At 37.5% G+C, this 23,057-nt stretch overlaps 1 protein-coding gene across 2 annotated transcripts in view; it reads right to left on the reverse strand.

The window, feature by feature from the left end:
- The window catches only part of nckap1 (NCK-associated protein 1), a 206,041-nt gene that overhangs the window by 114,864 nt on the left and 68,120 nt on the right, over positions 1 to 23,057 (reverse strand). For both annotated transcript variants that reach the window (XM_041200526.1, XM_041200524.1), the window contains exons 3-11: positions 20,889 to 20,981; positions 19,061 to 19,117; positions 18,824 to 18,966; positions 16,423 to 16,513; positions 14,339 to 14,476; positions 13,560 to 13,608; positions 10,301 to 10,457; positions 6,754 to 6,810; positions 3,553 to 3,649 (exon numbers count right to left, since the gene is read on the reverse strand). In XM_041200526.1, the coding sequence (XP_041056460.1) occupies positions 3,553 to 3,649; positions 6,754 to 6,810; positions 10,301 to 10,457; positions 13,560 to 13,608; positions 14,339 to 14,476; positions 16,423 to 16,513; positions 18,824 to 18,966; positions 19,061 to 19,117; positions 20,889 to 20,981 (882 nt within the window). The remainder of the gene's footprint in view (positions 1 to 3,552; positions 3,650 to 6,753; positions 6,811 to 10,300; positions 10,458 to 13,559; positions 13,609 to 14,338; positions 14,477 to 16,422; positions 16,514 to 18,823; positions 18,967 to 19,060; positions 19,118 to 20,888; positions 20,982 to 23,057) is intronic.

A 23,057-nucleotide genomic window follows, 5' to 3' on the forward strand; every position in this document is an offset into this window, starting at 1 on the left:
GCCTGATGAAATTCAAACACCTTTTATAAACTAGCAATGTCAGACCAATACAAGCTGTGACTTAAAGTGGAGGGTGCAGAGCTTGTCGAGCAGAAATTCAAATCTCATGCTAGATACAGAGATTCAAAGAGTTGCTGGGTCTCATTTTACCTCCATGTAAAAAGAGGAAACAGAAAAGTCAAAGGACGATGTGAAAGAGTTCACTATTTTTACTCTAAGAGACTCTAAGTCTCTAGTTGGTTCGAGAGAGAGGGTGCAGCACAGACCTCAACTTGTCCATACAAACTTTGAGCGCTGGACTTGTAGAAAAATACTCAACTGAAACAGTGGTAATGAAAAAAAAACTAGAGCTACAAGAATTAATATTAGCTTCAAGAACACTGTGGCTGTTAACTGTTGAGTAGAACAGCTTCTGCGGCAAAATATAAAAACAGTTCTGAATCACCAGCAATAATGCTTAACAATCAAATCTGATTTATCAAGGTAGACTTGGGTTTGTGGCCTTAATATTTTTACCAGAGGTGGTCAGTAGATTCCTGCTGATAGGAATTTGAGCCTGCTCTTCATTCAACAAGATCCTGGCTGATCTTCTACCACAATTCCATCTTCCCACACTATCCCCATATCGCTTAATCCCCTTAGTGCCCAAAAATCTATCACCCGCCTTGAACATACTCAGCAATTAGGCAGCCAGAGCACTCTGGGTTAGAGAATTCCAAAGATACACAACCCTGAGTGAAAAAGTTTCTCTTCAGTCCTAAATGGTCAACCCCTTACTCTGAGGCTTTGGCTCCATGTTCTAGATTCTCCACCAGGGAAACATTTTCTCAGCATCTACCCTGTAAAGCTCCTTAAGAATTGTGTGTGTTTCAATTAATTCACCTCTCATTCTTCTAAACTCCAGGGAATATAGGCCTAGTCTACTCATAGGCTCCTCTTACATTAATCCCCACATTGCAGGAACCAGGCTGATGAATCTTTGTTGCACTCCCTCAGGCAAGTAGGTCTTCCTAGTTAGAGGCAACCAAAATTACACACTGTAGTCCACCAGTGGCCTCACAAATGCCCTGTCTGGTTGCAGTAAGGCATCATTTATGCTTACATTCCAATTTCTTCATAATAAAACCAAACATCACTTATCTTCTGAATTGCTTACTGTAACTATACGTTAACTTTGTGATTCATGTACAAGGACATCCAGGTGCCTCTGTATATAAACATTTCCCTATTGCTCACCATTCAGAAAATATTCTGCTTTATTTTTCCCACCAGAATAGATAATTTCAAGCTTTGCCACATTGCATTCCGTCTGCCATGTTCTTGCCCACTCAGTTAACCTGTCTATATCCCTTTGCAGTCTCTTTGCACCCTCACTACATTTTCACCTAACTTTGTATTAACAAACTATGATACATTGCCCTTCATTCCACAATTAAGTCATTAATATAGGTGACATATTGTTAAGGTCCAATTACTGATCCTTGTGGCACCCCACCAGTTACAGCATGCCAACCCCAAAATGTCCCATTTATTCCTACTCTGCTTTCTGTCCATTAAACAACCCTCAATGCATGAATTTGAATTTTGCGTAATAAACTCTTCTGTAGTACCTCATTCAATAAATCAATCTACACTACATGCATTGGCTTCCCCATCCATCTTACCAATTACATCCTCAAAAAACTAATAGTTGTCAATCACAACTGTTCTTTCATAATTTGATGTTGATCCTGCTTAATCATACTAAGATTACTACTTCTCTTAACTCCCCCGCTGTTGCTCAGTTATCAAACAGCTGATTAGGTCTCTAACCGGATCTTACTAACAACTTAGGGGTCTGGTCGATGATCATACGCTGTTAAGTATTTTTGAGCAATCATTGTAACTTAGGAAACGTTGCAGCCAATTTACACACAGAAAGCTCCCACAAAAAGCAATGTGAGAATAACCAGAATTTTTTTTCTGTGACGTTGATTGAGGGATAAACATTGGTCAGGACAACAGGGATAGCTCCCCTTTTCCTCTTCGAAAACTGCGATGGGATCTTTTACATCCATCTAAGAGGGCAATTGGGGCCTTGGTTTAATGTCTCATCTGAATGACAGCATCTCAGACAGTGCAGCAATCTCAGTGCTATACTGGAAGACTCGATTTTTGTGCTCAAGTCCTGGAATGGGACTTAGCCCAGGAACCTTCTGACTTAGAGGTGAGAGTGCTGCCAAATGCATCAGGCTTGATTCTAAAGGTGCAATATAAATATAAGGTGTTGTAGCTAATGATTCCTATAAATAGGCTTAAGCATATTGCCTAGTGCTGATGTTAGGATAATTGAATAATAATTCTGCATTTTCTTTCTTCCTCCTTTCTTCAACAGCAGGGTTACAGTGGCTACTTTTCAATCCCTGGGAGCTGTTCAAGAATCTAAGGAATTCTGGAAGATCAAAACAATGCATCCATTATCTCTGCAGATACCTCTTTTAAAAATCTAGGATACACCTCTTTCAGGTCCAGAGATTTGTCATCACTTACATCCATTAATTTCTCCAGTACTATTTTTTCCTGATTTCTTTAACTTCCTCATTCTCGCTAGACTCTTGGTTCCCTGTTACTTTTAGAATGTTTTTTGTGTCGCCTGTCATGAAGGCAAATACAGATATGAAGTATTTGTTTAATATCTGTCATTTCCTTATTCCCCATTATAACTTCATCTGCCACTGCCTCTAATGGGCCCTCGTTTACTTTCATCAATTTCTTTCTACTTAACAGACCAATAGAAACACTTACAAACTGTTTCATCTCAAAATATAACTTATTTATTCACTCACAGGAGGTGAGCATGGCTGGCAATATCAGCATTTATAGCCCATCCCCAAATGCTCAAGTGATTTGTTAGGCCATATGCTCACTCAAATTATCATTTGAGCCTTTATTGTCCAAAATTACTTGTCCTAAACTTGATAACTATCTAAAAACAGTGCCTGCCTCAACTCCCAAGACTGGCAAAGTCAAAATGGTTGTTTTCTTAACCTTATTTCAGAAATTATGGATTTTCCCATCGTTTCAACAGATGTGCGTTCAGCAAAGAAACTAATTGCTCACCATCTGAGTTGCTGTTGTCTGATGCGTAACGTTAAACAAAATCTTGATTGGTAAATCCAATTACAAACATTTGATATGAAGTCACTGTTGGAGGAGTGGATGAAGGCACTGGCTTTAACATTATATTCAAGTAATACATTTCTCTAAACCACTTTAAATGTGTTTAGAGGGGGGACCGTGGGGAATCAATTTTCTAATGTAATAACCAATTTCAGGTCTAAGTTTTTAAAACTATGGATATATTGCATAGCACACTTCTGTGCAAATCAGGATATGAAGCCCAAAAGAAACAAGTACAGTTTTGTTTTCACTATGCTAAGGCAGCAAGGCTGTATATTGCTGGCTTCAGCGAGTACAGCAGATACTATCAACATGAATTGCACAAGGAATATTAGGTGTTAGGCTTACTCGATTTTGGAAGAAAATAATATATTGGAATTACAAATTCAATACCTTTGGACCTAGTAACCCAGGTTGATCAGCAAGAACGGTGGCAAGCTCCTTTAAAGCAGATCGCAAAAATTTGCGCCGCTCTCTGTGCAGTGGACCACTAAAGAGGAGAAAAGTATAATCAATGAAAATAAATATTGTTAATTAGAAAAGCAACAGGTAGAGAAGTTTAACTGTGAACAAAATGTACTTTAAGTATCATGTATACCAAGTAGATAACATGTATACTTGTGTAAAAATACATTTTTTTAAATTAATGTTTTAGGCCAAAAGTTATGGGGTTGACTTTTACAGGGTAATGTTCTTGAGGGGCTGATAAGTGCTATATTTGTGCCCAAAACAGACTGTCACAATGGATTAAAGTAAAAAGAACACTAAAGAATTCATATTAACTATCTAACATTTTATAATATTACAAGCTGTATACATTACATCCAACACAATATAAATATATAACAAAACAAGTGAAAGACAACACTTCACATTAAATTTCTCCGAAATGATCTGATTGCTATCACTGAATAAGTTGTCCCAATAGCTTGGTTGTATGTCGTATACATCTTCCTTGCCTTCACCATCAATAGTAGTTCTGGTAACCTCAGCATCATCATTCCAGAAGTAATCATCTTCTGTAACATCAAGCGCATTTAATATTCCACATCTTAGAAATGATTTTTTTTAACAAGTTCATTCCAAGCATCTAATGGCACAATGTTGCTAGTGAGGGTGCTCACATTTCCACCTTTAGCGAAGATTTTTTCATCTTCCAACATCCAATAGCTGCACATCTGTTGGATATTGTTCTTGAAAGGTTTATTTATACACATATACGAAGCTGAACAAAACTTGTAAGACCACCAGGACATGTGGCACAATGTTGGCTGATCTCATATCACAACATGCCCCACATAAGCAAACTTTGTTCTTTACATAAGTCTTCCTGGTATCAAATTCTACACTTCTTTGATCCATGCCTTGCAAACGCCTTCATCCATCCAGTCTCTCTCATGAACATGGATGTCAACGCTTTCTGAAATTTCTCTTTGGGGAGAGTTTTATGCTTGAATATCACCATCGGTTTTAATTTTGTGCCATCCGCCATACAAGATGGAACCACTGCGATTCATGTCTTCTCACGACTAATCATCTTTACAGGGACAGTTTTTTCATTAATCTTGATAACAGTCTTGATAACTGGCATGAAGTTCATTGGTGTTTCATTCATTTTTTCAATGCAGGCCAACTGATATGAATTCTCTGTCAGATGACAAAACAGTGGAATTTGATGATTTTATAGTCGAGCTCAGGTGGCAAATGCTGTGAAATTTTCACTTTCTGACAAATACTAAATCGCGCCTTTTTATGAATCTTCTGCATCACCTGGCATTGGCCTTGAATTTTGAAATACCATCTTTCTTCAGTTCTCTGAGGGCATAGAGTCAGATGGCTCCCACAGGAGATATGACCGTTTTGTCAATGCTTGCCAACCCATTCTGCTATGTTTTCCTCCAATTTAAATTGAGCAGCATACTTGTCATTCTTTCTTGTAGGCATCATGATAGATCACGTAGTATACATTCGTCTTGTCGACTGAGCGGAAGACTGTCTCTAGAATTGGCGGAAGGAAAACCTAAGAGTTCCTGTGTGTGCATTTAAATTAATGAAATGATGTAATTACCTGTAGGTAATTAATAATCACAACGCAGTTTTATCCCTGAAAAACTGATCAACTTTTACAAGGTTTATGAAAAATTATGTTTTTTTTAAGCCAAAGGTCATGGAGTTGACTTTTACATGAGCATTTATGGTACCAGTTCCTAAATGAACTGGATGAAATTTTCTTACATGTTTCTGTACAGGCAGTCTATCCGACTAAATCGGGATAGAATTCCCTACAAGACGACAAAAAAAATAAATAAATCAAAAGGCTGGCAGAGATCAACATACACACATGCACACATTTCAAGCCTTAGGATTTACTATCATTCACAATTTGGAACTGTGGAATTTAACTGGAGGTCTTTTTTTTCCATCCCTCATGAATATTAAATTAGTTGTACCCTAGAGAGTCCACAAGGCAAACAAATGTGTGTTTTATTTACTGGTTAACTTACAAGCATAATATTTCTGCTGGTACTCATACATAAAATGATTTTTCCAATGATAACAGTTCCACTTTGGGGAGTTGGACTATCGTTTGGAAGAAAGTTGCTTGGCCATTTAGGCATCAGTTTGAGATGCAGTGCCCTTTACAAGAGCTAAGGTTTTATCTACTTGTTGCATACGTCATCAATGTGACTTGCTGCACCCATAAAACTAACATAAGACTAAACGGCAAATTATTTTGTATTTAATTTCATCTCCACTCCTGATTAATTTTTCTTCAGCCTTCTGGTAATAAATACTGAAATAATTTCAGATCTGTTAATTAAGTCAATTATTGTGATCAAACTAAGTAATGGTTATCTCAAATAGGTTAAGTAGCACAAATGACATGGTGTGGTGATTCCTTCAGGAATTACCAGATTTACTTTTATCTTTAGAATTCAACAATAAAAGATGGTTGTCCACAGAGATTGACTGGTCTATTTCATGATAACTGAAACTCAATAATTATTGAATCACATCTGGATCCTTCAATCTTTAGAATGAATTGTGCAATGCACCTACAGCTATGCTGTGAGCCAAATAAAGCAAATCCTAACAGAGGGGCTGTGAACAAGTTCCTTTATACGTTTTGATAAAGTAGATGCCTTGAAGGTTATCAAGGGCCAAACAGTGAATGGTGATAAACTATTTCCACTGCGTGGTAACTAAACAATATAAATTCAAGACAATTAAAAAGGCAAGTTTTTTTGAAGCAGATGCTGGATATGAAATTTTCTACCACAAACTGTTGCTGAAGCACAGTCCCCAAGTACTTGAAAAAAGAAATTCAGCAGCAGCCTGAGAAGATTAGGAAAGGTTACTGGGTTAAAACAAATATTGGCATTACAAGGTGGCTCAGATGCAAAAAAGATCATCAGCACATATTTGATTGGTTGAATGGCTTGTTTCTGTGCTGTCATATTCTACAATTTTAGATGTCACACAGCTAAATTATGCTCATCCTGGGCTGCAGTTTTTAAAATGGCAGGAGGGGATGTTAAATTACACAGTAAGTGGAAATGTTTACATTCAATACCAAACTTTAGGTGTACTTACGCGTGTGATAATGCCGTCTCTCTGCATTCACGTATATCTGCTATACGTTTGTTGTAACTGAAAATGAGGTACAAGCTCATGTTAAGATAACCATCGTTGATTCGGATTTAAATTTCATGCACTTGTAAATCCAAAATAATCACAATATAATTTAAACTTGTAAAAGCATCAAAAGAAGTACTGTACAATTTAAATTATCCATTTGTTTTTGGGAAGACAAAGTGAATTTTTAAAAACATTTCATCAAATCTTAGAGTTACAAACTCAGTATTCAGTATAATATTAGGAAGACAATAAGGATTGATTTTTTTGGTAAATAAAGCCATTGCCATATTTGCTCAGTTTCATAACTTAATAATCAATTGTTTATTTTGGAAACACAAACCATAAGAAAGCACCTTGAGTTAAAAAAATGACTGAACTTCATCTTTTATATAAGTTTATCTTATTTTCTTGTATGGTAGTCAAGTCCAATTATTATAGCTATCTACAATTAAGTCTGCATAATCTTCCAAATATATTTATCTCCAAGGCCATTTAGGGGATACAATATGTAAAGTTTCTCTGGATTTTCTATAAGAATTATTGAAACAACTTCAAGAATTAGAAAATCTTTGGGGTGGACATATGTCTGTGCCTAAAATAGCAAAATTTGTAAGAACAAAAAAAAACACAAGAAATAGGAGGAGTAGACCAAATGGCCGTCAAGCCTGCTCCGCCATTCAATATGATAACAGCTGATTTTGGGCTTCAACTCCAATTTCCTGCCCGCTCCCCATATCCCTTGATTCCTTGAAACCAAAAATCTGTCTATCCCAACTTTAAATGTATTCAACGATGGAGCATAAACAACTCTCTGCGGTAGAATTCCAAAGATTCACAAAGTGAAGTAATTTCTCCTCATCTCAGTTCTAAACAATTGGCTCTTTATCCTGCCCCATGTTTTAGATTCTGACAAGTGGAAATAATATCCCAGCGTCTATCCAAATAAGCTCCTTCAGAGTTTTGTAGGTTTCAATGAGATTTTTTAAAAGGTGAGAAGCATGTAAGTGTTGATGATCGAAGAGTTTGGGTGTGCTTATACAAGGAATGCAGAAAGTTAGCATGCTGGCGCAGCAAGCAATTAGGAAGGCAAATGGCCTGTTGGCCTTTATTGCATGGGGATTAGAGTACAGGAATAAAGAAGCCTTACTGCAACTCTGCAGGTTTTTGCTGAGACCACATATTGGAATACATCTTTCATTCTTCTAATCTTCAGAGAATATAAGCCCAATTTACTCAGTCTCTCATCATAGGACAACCCCCTCACCACAGGGATTAATTTAGCAAACCTTCACTGTATCGCCTCCAATGCAAGTGTATCCTTTCTTAAATGAGACCACCAAAACTGCACACAGTATTCCAGATGTGGCCTCAGCAAAAACCTGTGGAGTTGCAGCAAGGCCTCGTTATTCCTGTACTCTAATCCCCATGCAATGAGGGCCAACAGGCCATTTGCCTTCCTAATTGCTTGCTGCATCAGCATGCTAACTTTCTGCATTCCTTGTACAAGCACACCCAAGTCTCTTCGAACATCAACATTTATATGCTTTTCACTTTTTAAAAAATATTCAGCTTTCCTATTCTTAGGACCAAATTGAATAACTTCACACATCCTTACATTACATTCCATCTGCCATCTTGTTGCCCACTCGTATAGTGAGTCCATGTAGTGTAGATACACCCAAAGTGCTATAAGGGAGGGAGTTCCAAGATTTTGAACCATGATAGTGAAGGAACAACGATGGTTCAAAGTCAGGATGTTGTGAGGCTTGGAGGGGACCTTGCAGGCGGTGGTGTTCCAATACTTCTACTGCCCTTGTCCTAGGTGGTAGAGGTCGTGGGTTAGGAAGGTGCTGTTGCAAGAGCCTGGTGAGTTGTTGCTGTGCATCATGTAGAATGTACACACTGCTGCCTCAGTGCATTGGTAGTGGAGGCAGTGGATGTTGAAGGTGTTTGATGGTGTGCCAATCAAGTGGGCTGCTTTGACCTGGATTATCTCAAGCTTTGAGTTTTGTTGGAGCTGCACTCATCTATTCTGCTTTCTATTAATCAATTTGCTATCCATGCTAATATATTACCCTTAACTCCATAAGCCCTTATTTTGTATTAACCTTTTGTGCAGCACCTTATGAATGTCTTTTGGAAATGCAGGTATACAACATCGACTTGTTCCCCTTCATCTACCCTACTAGTTACATCTCCAAAAATACTAATTAATTTGTCAAACAGGATTTCCCATTGGTAAAACCATGTTAGTATGAATAAAATAAATTATGCTTTTCTAAGTACCATGTTAAGACTTCCTTAATAATAATTGCCAGCATTTTCCCAACAACTGATGCTATGCTAAACTGGCCTGTAGTTCCTGGTTTTCTCTCTCCCTCCTTTCTTGAAAAACAGTGTAACATTTGCCAACTTCCAATCTGGTGGTACCTTTCCCAAATCTAAGGAAAACCATGGCTAGCCCGGGGATTTGTCAGATTTTCATCCATTAAATTTCTGTAACACTTTTTGTCCGCTGATATTAATTTCCAATTTTCTCACTCTTTTGAGCTCCGGGGTTACCATCTATTTCTGGGATGATCTATGCATCTTCTACAGTGAGGACAGAAAATATTTGTTCAATCCATCTGCCATTTCCTCATTCCCCATGATAATTTCTCCTAAATCTGCTTCTAAGAGACAGGTGTCTACTTTAGCAACTCTATTCCTTTTTATAAACTTATAAAAGCTCTTACAATTTGTTTTGGTGTTCTGGCTAGTTTACTCTCATTCTATTTTTTTCCATTATCATCAAATTTTTGGTGGCTCTCTGCTGGTTTCTAAAAACCTCCCAACCGTCAGACTTGCTACTGCTGTTTGCAACATTATAAGCAATTTAATAGAACTGGGCAGCTCAAAGGCAACAAATTTTCCCTTTACAGCCCACCCTAACAATTTGGAAGCAAACATGACAACACAAGATTAATGCTTATTTATGTAAGATCACTAATAATTATCCTTTAAATAAAAACCCAAAAAGCAAAAATATTGACCAGAATTCCAATAGTTTATAAATATCCCCCAACGTTTGCCCAACCTAAGATAAATGGTGAATGCAGCTTTACAGCCACGTTTACAATTTGTTGTCGCCACTGTGAATCATAGCAATTCTACAATTAAGTTGTTTTGAAACATTTTTATCCATTAAACAATTCAGACAGCTCTTGCAAATATTTCTCCCTCCATCCTCTAAATATTTTTATACAACACCATCGCACAATATATACCAGGAACACCATTTACTGTTGTCAAGCAACACAGTTAAATAACATTATCTAAAGTTTTGTTTTTGTAATTATTAATACTGTATTTGCAACAAAATGTTCTTTATAAAAGCAATATTCCAATATAACCGTTCGGTTAGTTTGGTAAGATTTACTTTCATAACACTCACAAATTACACATGAATGTTCTATTGGTGCACTGAATTTTGTACAATTACCAAATTCAAAGAAAAAAGTACCCTTTTATGTTCATGAACAAGTCTTCTGCAACTTTGTGAACATGGAACACCTCGTCTCTGAAGAGGGCAAGACAGGAGCTGCTCTGCAGGGCAATCTTCCACAGGCTCAGAGCAGCTGCATCTGAGTTCAGGTTTCCATGGCACAGGATAAAACCAACTGAAAAAAAATGGTAAAATATCTTTATATCATATTTGCATCAACTGTATATCAATGTTTCACAAAACAATAACAGCCTGTATTTATAAAGTGCCTTTAATGTAATAAAACATCCAACAGCACTTCACAGGAGCATTATAAAGCAAAATTTGACACTGATCCACATGAGGGAATAATTGGCCAGATGGCCAAAAGCTTGCTTAGAGGCAGGATTTAAGGAGCACCTTAAAGGAGGAAAGCAAAGTTTAGGGAGGGAATTCAAAAGCTTAGGACTTAGGCAGGAAAAGGTATAGCTAGCAATGGTGGACAAATTAAATCAGGAATGTTAATGGGGCCAGAATTTGATAAGCACAAATATCTTGGAAGGTTGAGTGGTTAGAGGAGGTTACTGCGGTAGGAAGAGGCGAGTTCATGCATGGTTTTGACAACAAGGATGAGAATTTTAAAACTGAGGCTTTATTTAACCAGTACATTTTTCATCCCAGAACGAGGTTAAGTCAGTGAGCACAGAAGAGCACTGTGACCAGCAACTGGTGCAAGTAAGGACATAAGCAGCAAAGTCTCAGATAGCTTCAAACTTAGAGATGGTAAAATATGAGACACCAGCCAGGAGTTTGTTGGAATTTTGGAGACAAGAAATATTTTGCAGTATGATGTAAATCAATGCCACCTGCTTTATCACTAAGTGAAAGACATTTCTTTTAATTATTGAGGTAGGGCATCAATTATTCACTCCATTGGAAAGTATCCTCTTTCCCAAACAGATGATAGAAGTTGATAAATATCTGAGACAGCAATGGAATAAGAAGCGACTGACCAGCTGCTCACAGGGAATAGAGGAGTGTATAATTTTCATTAAGCTTACATGCTATTTCTTCTTAAACCTTTTGGGTCATTATTCTTTAGCTGACAAATGATTTGAACAGAAGCTGAATAAGGGAATCATTGTTGAAAAAAAAACTTGACTACCTTTGAACATCTGACTATACTGCATCCCTGTCACTTGTTCTGGTTGCCCTGTCCTTTTCCTCTCTCTACTTATATTGTCTCTCCAAATTCCCTCTTAGAGTCACATGAAAGTTCATTGCTGCTTCTGAAAATGCAATTCAAGAGTCCACCCTTCTATTAAAATTGTTCTGCATAAGCAAATATGCAGATAACATAGGTTTCAACGCTTTCAGCAGCCCAACTGACAGGCCAAGGCAGGACTGTAGCAAGTTTAAAATTATTCTTGAGTTTGAGAGTGAATATGGAAACCTTTATTTTTAGATAGTTGTAGGACTGGAATTAATCAGTCTAATCGACCAACACACAGTGCTTGAATTCTTTGAAATGCATTAGTCTAAAAATGAATTTTGAAACTTTCAACTGATCACATCCAGTGATTAAGATATAATTTTAGCTTAGCTTAAATGATTAACACATGCTATTTTCGTCAACACCTGCCTACAAATTATTTTTTTGCCACCAGTCATTTTAAAGGTAGAAGGCACTCTCTTTTGCTGAAATGAGGCAGGTGTTGAGTACAATCTAACTCAGAGGGGCCATTGTCTGATTTAAGAAACAGGCTTACCAGCGATGGAATAGGAAGCACTATCGCACATCACACCTATATAAGCCTGATCGGGAGTGCCCAATGAAGACAGTGGGTGCAAATTTGAGATAAGTTTATTCCCTTGACTGATACTTAATTGCTCAAAATTTTCCTGCTCTTCCTCAATAAAATGCAATATATACACTTAACAGGTTTAAAATCTTATTTTTGACAAGACATGGGAAAACTGCAGTATGATTATGACTGAATGCTACACAAAGTTGAACAAAAAATCTGACCTAAAAAAATCAGTCTTTCAACTGAAATAGTTTTACATGCACAATATTCATATCTATATATTCCAAATGTTTCTTCATTCATAACAGTATCATTAAATGCAAGTCTCACAATTGGGCAGACTTGCAGTCAAATCATCAGCCAACTTCTTACAGTCTCGTTTCATAATTAACATATTAGAATAAACTAGGTAGACTCTCAAATGGAACCCAACATAATCTGTGCTTCCAAAAATGACTTGAAAAATTAAAGATGCTGGAATTCCATTTATTTACACAGCTTTGAAAAAAACACGTATTGTATAATTAACACCTTAAATGGGATAGAAACCACATATCCAACTTTTCCTAAGACATGAAGATAAGTGGTATTATAATCAGTGTCAACAGAAACAAAATTACGAAGAGATATTAATAAATTAAGGGAATGGGTAAAACTGTAGCTAATGGATACTACTGTGCACAAGAGTGAGGTCATCCACTTCAGACCAATAAAGGATAGAACAGAATACTTTATAAATAGTGAAAAGCTGGTAACAATGTAAGTACAAGAGACTATGTACATAGATTAAAATGTCATGGGCAGGTACAGAAGATAATCAAAAAGGCTAATGGAACGCTGGCCATTATATCTAGAGGACTAGAATACAAGGGGCAAGAAGTCATGCTGCAGCTCTAGGAAGCCCTGGTTACACCATACCTGGAGTACTGTGTTCCGCCTGGGTACTAATCCTAAAAAGGGAGCGCAGCGTAGATTCACCAGAATGATACCTGGGCTCTAAGAGTGAAATTACAAGGAGAGAATACACAAAACTAGGGTTGTATTCCATGGAATTTAGAAGATTAAAATACACTTTGATTAAAGTTTACAGGATATTAAGGAGAACTGATAGGGGAGAAACCATGTCCACTAGATGGGGATTTTAGGACAAGGCAGCATTTTTTTAAAAAATGGTCAGGTCTTTCAGCAATGAAGTTAAGAATTATTTCTACATCAAGATGGTGGTACAAGTTTAAAACTTAGCTTCTTCAAAATGCAACTGATGCTAGGTCGATTGCTAATTTTAAATCTCAGGTTGATAAGAATTGTTAGCCAAAGTTATTAAAGTATACGGGGCCAGAAGTTAGATCACAAAATTAAATCATGGTCTCACTGAATAGCAGGACAGGCTTGAGGAACTAAATGCCTATGCTCATGTAACTTTGAGTTACTAGGATACATGATGAATTTATCCAGTACAGGACAGGTCACATTATGCATTCAATACTTACAAACAATCCATTTCTCCATTGTGTCCAAAGAGAGGTATTCACATGGCATCTGAAATAATAAAGTGGTATGACTGATGCAGTTGGTAAAGTGGAGTAATTTAAAAGGCTTTACATTAAACTAATTGAAACATATACATACATACACACACACGGCTACAAATTACTACGATCATAAATTTTAACAAATTCCCAAACTAATCTCCACTAAGGCAATAGCAACCCATAGGTTCAACCAGACACCAGGCAAAGCATTTTCACCTTACGAATTCAAAATGATGTTCTTTTCACTTTGGTTGCTGTGGGGCCAGTTGGAGGCTTACAGCTGTCTTTTGATCTCTCATTGCCTCTGCTCTGCACACCCAAAAACTGAAGTTATACCTACCACCACTGATTGAATTCAAATTCGCATTGTCTCGCCAGCCTCTATGAATATCAGCTTTTAACAATGAAACCCCTTTCATAGTACCAATTTTATTGGTAATATAAACATATTGCTTGGTACCTGCTAGATAGGCATCAGTTTTCACACTACTTCTTGAATGCTCTATTCTAAAAAATGCAAATACACGCTCTCTCTCTTACATATCAAAACTAGTACACAAAGCTCACAGACTAGCTGGATTTAGTCCAATTAAGATAGTCACAGACTAAATCTCTATTTTAAAAGAAAATATTTTCCAAAATACTATTAATAGGTTCATGACAAAAGTAAATTATTTCCAAACCAATTTTTTGAACTTAAAACAACAGTTGCTGGACATATACATAATTTACATTACCGTATCAGATTGCGCAGGGTTAAGCATGGTGCTGGGAGCACTGATTAGGCTTAATAACTGGGCATTTCTCCATTGTTCTGCTGAAAGGTTCCGTCGAGGATAAACCATCTGGAGTGAAATTAGTGCATCTGACAAAGACTTGGAAGGAGGAAAAGATACACAACAATGTTACTTTCAACAAAGGCATTAGAAAAATAATGCAATAATACCCAAAACAACATATTTGTACTTTTAACGTAATAAAACTTTGCAAAGTGCTTCAGAGGAGCATTACAAAACAAAATATGATACCTTGCTGCATAAGAAAATATTAGGTCAGATTGGTGAAAGAGGTAAACTTTAAAGAGTTTCTTAAAGGAGGAAAGTGAGGTAAAGAGGTGTAGGGAGGGAATTCCAGAGCTAAAGACAAAGGCAGCTGAAGACATGGCCACCAATGGTGCAGCAATTAAAATTGGCGGTGATTAAGAGGCCAGAAGCTGACAAGCGTAAACATCTGAGAACGTTGTGGGGCTGAAGATTACAGATAGAGGGGGAAGAGGCCATGGAGAGAAGTGAAAACAAGGATAAGAATTTAAAAATTAAGACACTGCTTGATCAGGAACCAATGTTAAAACAGCAAGCATGAGGGTGATAGGTGAACGTGACTTGGTGTGAGTTAGGACACGGGCAGACTTTTGGATGACTTCAATTTACAGAGGACAAAATGTGGCAGGCCAGCCAGGAATATGCTGGAATTGTCAAGTTTAGAAGTAAAAAAAGGCATCGTTGTGGGTTTCAGCAGATGTGCTGAGAAAGGGCAAGACAGGTGATGTTACAGAGGAGAAAACAGATGGCCCAAATGTGGTTGGAAGCTCATCTCCGGCTCAATTATGATACCAAGATTGCAAACAGACTTCTCTAGTCTCTGATTATTGACAGGAAGAGGGATGAAGTCAGTCAGTGACATGGGAACGGATTTTAGAACAAGGGCTGAAAGTAATGCCTTCAGTCTTCCTAATTTGATTTGAGCTATTTGCTCATCCAGAACTGGATAGGCGATCTGATAATTTAGCAACAGGGAAGGAATCAAAAGGGTGGTCGCGAGATGGGTGTCATCATCATGCATGTGAAAATTAACAGTGCTTTCAGATAGTGTCACAAAGGACCTGCATGTTGATGAGAGATAGGAGGGGGTCAAGGATAGATCCTTGGAAGACATCAGGGGTAATGGTACAGGAGTAGGAAGAGAAGCAATTGCAAGTGATACGCTGGTTATGATTAGATAGATAAGAATGGAGGTGAGAGCAGCTACATACAACTGTACGACAGTGGCGAGGTATTGGAGGATGGTGTGGTTAACCATGTCAATGGCTGCAGACAAGTCTCATAGGATGTCATTTGTTTTTCCATTTATTATTCTGTGAAACACAATGGGTGGGATTTTCCAGCCCCAGCCCACCCACCACCGGAGGGGAAACACGATAGCAGGGATTCAAACATTAAGCTCAGGGAAAGATAGACACAGATTTAGGAGATGACAATATGTTCAAGGACTTAAAGGTTGGAAATGGGTTGTAGGTTGGAAATGGGGTGGTAGTTTGTAAGTATAGTGGGGTCAAGGGTTTTTTTTTTAAAAGAGGGATGATGAGGGCAGATTTAAAAGGAAAGAGAGAACTGTTAACAACGCTGCCTATCATGGGGGCGGGTGGAGTCGCTGGGTGGCCAGCAGTTTCGCAGGAATACGGTCAAGTAACCAGTAGATAGGTCTCATGGACGAGATGAACTCGGAGGATACAGGGAGGGGACAGGAGAGAAACTAAAGAAAGATAGGAGTTTGGCCTGGAGTAGAGGGGAATTAGGGAAAGTTTGGCCAGGTGGGCTAGTGGAAGGAAGGAACACAGCAGAGGGAGCTGATCATAAAGACTCAACCTTTGTGACAAAGAAGTCCATGAATTCCATGCACTTATGGTGGAGGCAAGGGTGGACGAGGCAGAGCAGAGAGGTTAAAGAAGACAGATTGCAGTAGAAAAAAGAAAAACACTTGAACCCAAAGTTCAACAGTTTTTCAAAAAACGCATAAAGGAAAATATCACCTCCTGTCTCACCTTGCTATGTGGTACAAATTCTTCCATCATTTTCTTTAGTGGGTTTTCATAATCTACAATCATCTGACCAAGTCTTGGATATTCACGATCACTGTCAGAAATATATTATATGGGCTGTTTTCAATAGCAAGTTAAACAGTTTTTAGATAAGAGTGCAACATTTAATACACCAGATAATCATCTTTCAATATGCTCCTCATTTCAATAAGACATTGACCGGGATTTTTCTGGCCCCATCATGGCTGGACCCACCACAGGAGATTCGGCGGCCCAGCCAAAAGTCCATTGACTTTCGGCAGGATCGGGTGATCTGGTGGTGGGTGGGGCTGGAAAATCCCACCCATTGTGTTTCACAGGTGGTATGCAAAAAAATTGCAGTAAGGAGGTAAATAATCATACCCAAGTAATTTGTATTTACTACATATCGCTAACTCTAGAGTATGGGACAGAGCGAATGCTGGGAGTACTGACTCATGTTACGATGCATTTTAGGGGAAGCTAGATAAAGGAGGGGGAAGAAAGGAATAGACAGATATGTTGATAGGATTAGATGAAGGAGGGCTCAGCATAAACACCAGCATGGACTAGTGGGACCGAACAGTCTATTTCTGTACAGTGCATTTGATGTGTCATTTGAACTCAACACCAAAGTGCCAACCGGCACTAAAGGAAGTCTGAGCAACAACTCTGCCACAGCCATTGTTGTGTTCCCAACCAAGTGAGGCTCTGCACTGTTAATCCAATAATGCTTAGATGGGTCTATGCTTTTAAATTTTGGCTCGTACGATACTTATTAGCCAATACATTTCCAACAGTATTATTGCCAAAAATTCTCTGGCATCAACTGATGCTGGCCCATTTTTGAGACTAACTGATGCTGATGAATGTTCAGGAATGCCTTTGTCAATATACTATCCCATCTGTGCAGTTAAGTTTGTTTTGAAGTTGACAGTATACTTTATGAATCAGTGCTCTCAGCAGGTGGGGAGCATTCTCAGTGCTGAATGTCAAAATTCCTATTCTTTATTTCAACAACTCTTCAAATAACATTCCAAAAAAAATGACCGTAATAGTGAATGATTATTGCTATGATACCTTGGTAAAGCACTACTCCCAGCTGAACGTATATACCGGACAGAAGTAATGATTCAATTTTATACTTGTTTTTGCTTTATGTGTATGCCCAAATAGGGACGAGGCTATTTTTTGTTCCAGAGGTTCACTGAACAGAGCCAGCCCTCTCCCCCAATGATTCCCAAAAGATACCCACTCCCTTCTTCCAGCCACCACAAAGCTTTGAATAACATCAACAATGAAAACATTATCTGGCCTATTTTGGAAGCAACACATGTTTACAAACTACGAAAAGCAATTAGAATCAATTTAAACTACTACTGCACTTTGAGACTGCAACTTCGCTTCAATTCAATATTGAAAGATGCAATTACAGGGCCAGTGAGGAGAAATAATTGATGCAATGGTGCAATTCCAAGAGCTTTATAGAAAGCGGGTAGAGACAACATGCATCATGCTATGCACATTGTTTTCTCATTCAAACATACTTTGCGCCTTTTTGTGGAAAGAATAATGTCACTATGTAGCATGACAATTCTTTCACATTTGGATATAAACTATTTAATTTATTGGGAAGAAGGCTATAATTTATTCAATTTTTAGCATTAAAAACTGAACAAGCAGCAAATTTGGAATTGTTACCAGAATAAATCAGGCTCGGAGGTCAGATAATATGACAGTACACTTGTAAATGTAAGCTATCGCAGGACATCAGACCAAAATACCTGTGTTTCACCCAATATGGGCCATCTCCACCTTCCCACATTAACTGAAAAATCTAATAAGACCATTTCAAAACAGTACACACACTTCAAATCAAACATGTATCATATTGGGTATATATTTAGTTGAACTATTGCAAATTAACAATTGGATATTCACTCATCAATATATATTCTTACAAAGATAAAGTGCAGAAAGCAACATTAAGTTTTGGTATAAATAAGTATTCCATACATATAAACCTAGTTCCATTAAGCCACATTTGGCTCAAGAGATGCAACAGTGCACAGTCCATGGCATTCATGACAGAAACAGAATGAATACCAGGACAATAAACTCAGTATTCAAACATGCTGTTAAGGCCAAAAATTAAACTGATATTGACTAGTATTTTCCTTAAATAATCATGTAAATGATTTGTATTTTAAATCCAATTTGCTACTCATCAGTAATTTAAGAGCTTGTCATTCTAGTCATGTTTCTAAAAGATCTTACTAACAGTATTAAGGCTACTTAACAACTGTTCTCTCAAATGCTAAAACATACACTACGTGAGCTACACCTATACAAAATGTATAGATTTCAAATAGAGAGCAATGCTCACCTAGCTCCGTGCAGCATTTCATGCGCATAATTGTAGAGGCCTACAATTGCCTTCCGTTCTTCAATCCGAGACACCATTATCATTAGTGTTGTGTAGGTTACAACCAAGTCCAAGTAGTTTTTGGTTAAATCAAAATTGACAGTCTGGATGCAGAGGGGAACGAAAGAAAAATCTAATCAAAAATAATTCAAATTTGGGAACTATTGAAAATTATTGTAAACTTCTGAAAATACTTACAATATCAAAAAAAACTTGACAAGCGTCAATAGTGTTTAGCAGTTCACTCACATGATCCTATCGGGGAAACAATTAATGCAATTAAGTGACATTATTATTGATAGTATTATTCATACTAAAGGAAAGGATCAGAGAATTCCAAGGGGATTACAAGACTGGGAGCTGAAGAGAGCATGAAATTGGTTGTAAGTTGCGCAACAGCAGAATGAGGTAGTGCAAAGTGCAAACAATCTCAACCCAAAGAATGCATGGGCATGCAGGGACGGAAAATTGTTCCAAAGCCAGCACAAACCAGGACTAATGCAATGAGCTCATGCAGCCAGGGCAAATTAAGGGGACATATCCAGCCAGACACAAAAGGCAGGAATGGGAACTCAGCTAGCAAAGTAGTGCAATGCACAGGGTCAAAGCAAATACAGTACAAAGCAGAGGATAGGTAAAGCCATCACAGTGTAAGTTGCAGGAAAGGTAATTAGCAAAACTTCCAAGGAGATTATAGGATAACCCAATTGGCTTATTTCAAATTAACAACAGGATATTTGAGGTTTTATTTGCAAATAAATAACTAGATTGATAAACAAAAGCTCTTTCATTTATTATAGTTTTAGGTTTACACAATAATGACTGGAAGTGCATCCTTGTCCGAGCAGGTTCTTTAAATAGTGAACAGGTGACTAGGATAGCCCCACCCCTCAATCGCAATGCCCCAATTTTCTCATGAGGAAACAGAAGGAGCTGGAGCTGTATGGATGTAACACACTGATCTCATCAGCAAAGGTAGGAGTTGGGCAGGGACTAGTGCATAAAAGATCAGAGCAGTGAATAATTTGTAAACGGCAGAAGAGGAGCGAAGCCAACAGAAGTATAGACAGGTAACTTACATGATAATGGCAGAACCATTTAAGAATTAAACATGGTGGGGGGAATATCAGTGAGCAATATTTAAATTTGTTTTATGTATGAATGATCCTTGTCCATGTAAAGTATCCCTATGACATGGTACTGTTAAAAAAGAGAAAGCCCTATCCATGAGAGAGTCTAGTTCTTAAATTCTCAAATTTGAGCTATTCGTAAACGAAGTCCAGGAAACAGAACTGCAAATCATTTAACTAATCAGCAATATTATATGACCTCTACTCATAAAGTGGAATACCCAAATAATGGAAATTAATTCCACAAAAATAGTGGGATTCAGCTCTCCCACCACCAAGCAGGGAAGGTTCTATACCACGCTACTGAGCCCAGCCTATAAAGAAGTCTGATGTTCAATACCTAAATAAGCCATCAGTTGAGGCATTATTTTGACATTAGCAAATTGGTCACAAGAGTTTCACATTGGCATGAAGTAGTGAGGATGTCAGCATATAAATTGGCCTTCAAAGCCTTGAAAAATCCCTCTAAAAATAGCGGTCGACTTATATGCCAAGTATAAAAGCAAACTGCTGGCGTGGGGGTTTGCCATTTTGAGGTGTCATCCAGTGCAAAGAATGGGCTTGTTTTAAACTCCTGTGCATCTTTTTAACACAGCCAGCATCACCTGCTTGATCACTTGTGCCCAGTTATAAAGGTATAGCTAAGTAAAAAAAAACACTTTGTGGGGTGAAAAATTGAGGCTGACCACTAATGAGAGCATAACATTGTAGCTGAAGGGAGGTGGGGGAGTTGACTTATATACTGAATATATGCAAAAACATGATTTTTGGGGCCAGGAACATGGGGTTGTCATATACACCTTATATGCCGTGATTTACAGTAATTCAAAATTTGGGAGGCATTTACATACTGCTGCTTAAATTAATCCGCACATTTAATAGGTCAGTATTTCTACCTTAAATTCCATGACATCCACAAACGTGAAGTAATAAAGTGCCAGGTTCTTCAAAATTTCCTGCTTCTCCTTATGTAGTTGTGACAGCTGTTGCTAAAAGGAGAAAAAAACATCTTTACTATACAACTTACACTTGTTCAATTAATACATTAATTCTCAATTTTAGACAATCTAGCATTAATGACACTTTCACAGCACTGGAATCAATGGTCAGTAGCTAGTTGGAGTGATGCAGTGAAGTTACACAGCCGGCACCATGTTGTTCCACTCACTAACACGTCCAAAAGTCAACTCAGTAGTATATATTAGCAAAAGGATAAACTAGTCATCTGTTTGCTAGCATTAAAGGCTTTAAAATAAAATAATGAAAATTCACAAAAGTTTGTTGCACATCAATTCTGGAGTTCCTATAGCCAGTGAAGTAATAGGCTACCTTTTCCAGGTGGTTTTAAACCACCTGCTAAAACGCAATCAAAACATGCTCCTGTTTATACTGTGAGCGTTGCATCTCTGCAAAGCTGAACCTGTATCATATTGATACAAAACTGGCAATGTAACAGGCCCATAGTAATAAATCAATGCCTTTTCTTAAATTGGTGCCGAGGACTTCTGCGCCTGTTTGTACCTTTCATTATTTTACGCAACAGCCATACTTTTTTACCAGGAAAACAAACCAGCCTAGAACTAGAATAACATTTACACTGGCATTCTATGCTACATTTTCATTATAGGTGAACCTTATCGACAGACAGCCAAGTTTAACAGACCAGCATTTTAAAAAAAAGTCTTGCTTCCACTTAGTGCATTTGACAAAAAATCTAGGAAAAAGTTTGCTCAAAATGTGCTCAGACCAACCAAGCATCTAACTCCATACTCCATAAAACACTACACAAAGTACCCATTGTATGAATAGCCCAAGCAGAAATTCACCAGAACACTAAATGGGTAAAAGCCTCCTTATTAATGACAAGTTTCATACCATGTTTACTCTGGAAGACAAGGAACAAGGCTATTCAGACACAGCATTGCAATTTATCTACAGGGATCTACACATTTGTAAAGCACAAAACTCAGTTTAATGCCAGTATATTTAAATCCAATGATGGAAAATATCCCAATGTTCAGTTAAAAAAAAAAACCTATTCCTCCTGGTTTGATCTGCATATACCTATATTCTAAACCCACAAAATAAAATTTAATTGCCAACATTTTGATTTGCTCAGTGGAGAATGGTGGCCCTTTAATACACTATTCTATGGTTCAAGTGTTCCCATCCTTTACAATGCTGGACCATTGCAATAAAACATATACAATGCAATAAACACTTCTTGTTAACCTTTATAATGTATAAAGTAGAACATTACACCAGTTGAAGCAACATCATATTTGTCATGCACAATGGCTCCAACTTTTCTTTTTGAAATGAAATATGAGATTTGTACAAAAGAAAATTATTTATATAGCTTAAGATATACAGAACATCTGGCATTGCTAATCCCAAAACATTACAATTCTTGAAATAACTATCTGGAGAAAGCTCTAGGTTTTAGTGGCCAACTGGTAATTTCTTTTTAAGCATTTTGAAAATAACTTCTGTATGTCAACTGAAATAGATACTACAAATTTCAAAACATGAAGCAATTTGTGACAGTTGGAATAAAGAGATTAAACCAGCAGTAGCAACTATTACAAAAGCAAAATACTACAGATGCTGGAAATCTGAAACAAAAAACAGAAAAATGCTGGAAATACTTATCAGGTCAGGCAGCATCTGTGGAGAAAAACGGTTAACATTTTAGGTCAATGACCCTTCTTCAGAATGGATCAATATCCTATGGACCAACTCATTGTAACACCATGACCAGCTACAGTTTCCAAACTACCAATATAGCAAACACTGAGTGCTAATACTGCAGTTTGTGTTAAGCTAAAGAACAGATTGAAAAACTTCATCTAAAACGACAAAAAAGGCACATCAATAAGGGTTATGCAACTATGGTAATACTCTTCAACTAACGGACATTAAACGCAGCAAGTGAATCCACACTTACCAAATTATCCAGGTAAAGTCAAGTTAAGCATGCAAAAACAAAATTGAAAGACATGTAAAGTGATAATTTTAAAGCGTAGTCTCACTGCATTATAGCAGAGCTCATTAAATCACATGAC

The sequence above is a fragment of the Carcharodon carcharias genome, chromosome 12 (assembly GCF_017639515.1).
Source record: "Carcharodon carcharias isolate sCarCar2 chromosome 12, sCarCar2.pri, whole genome shotgun sequence".
NCBI classification, from domain to species: Eukaryota; Metazoa; Chordata; class Chondrichthyes; order Lamniformes; family Lamnidae; genus Carcharodon; species Carcharodon carcharias.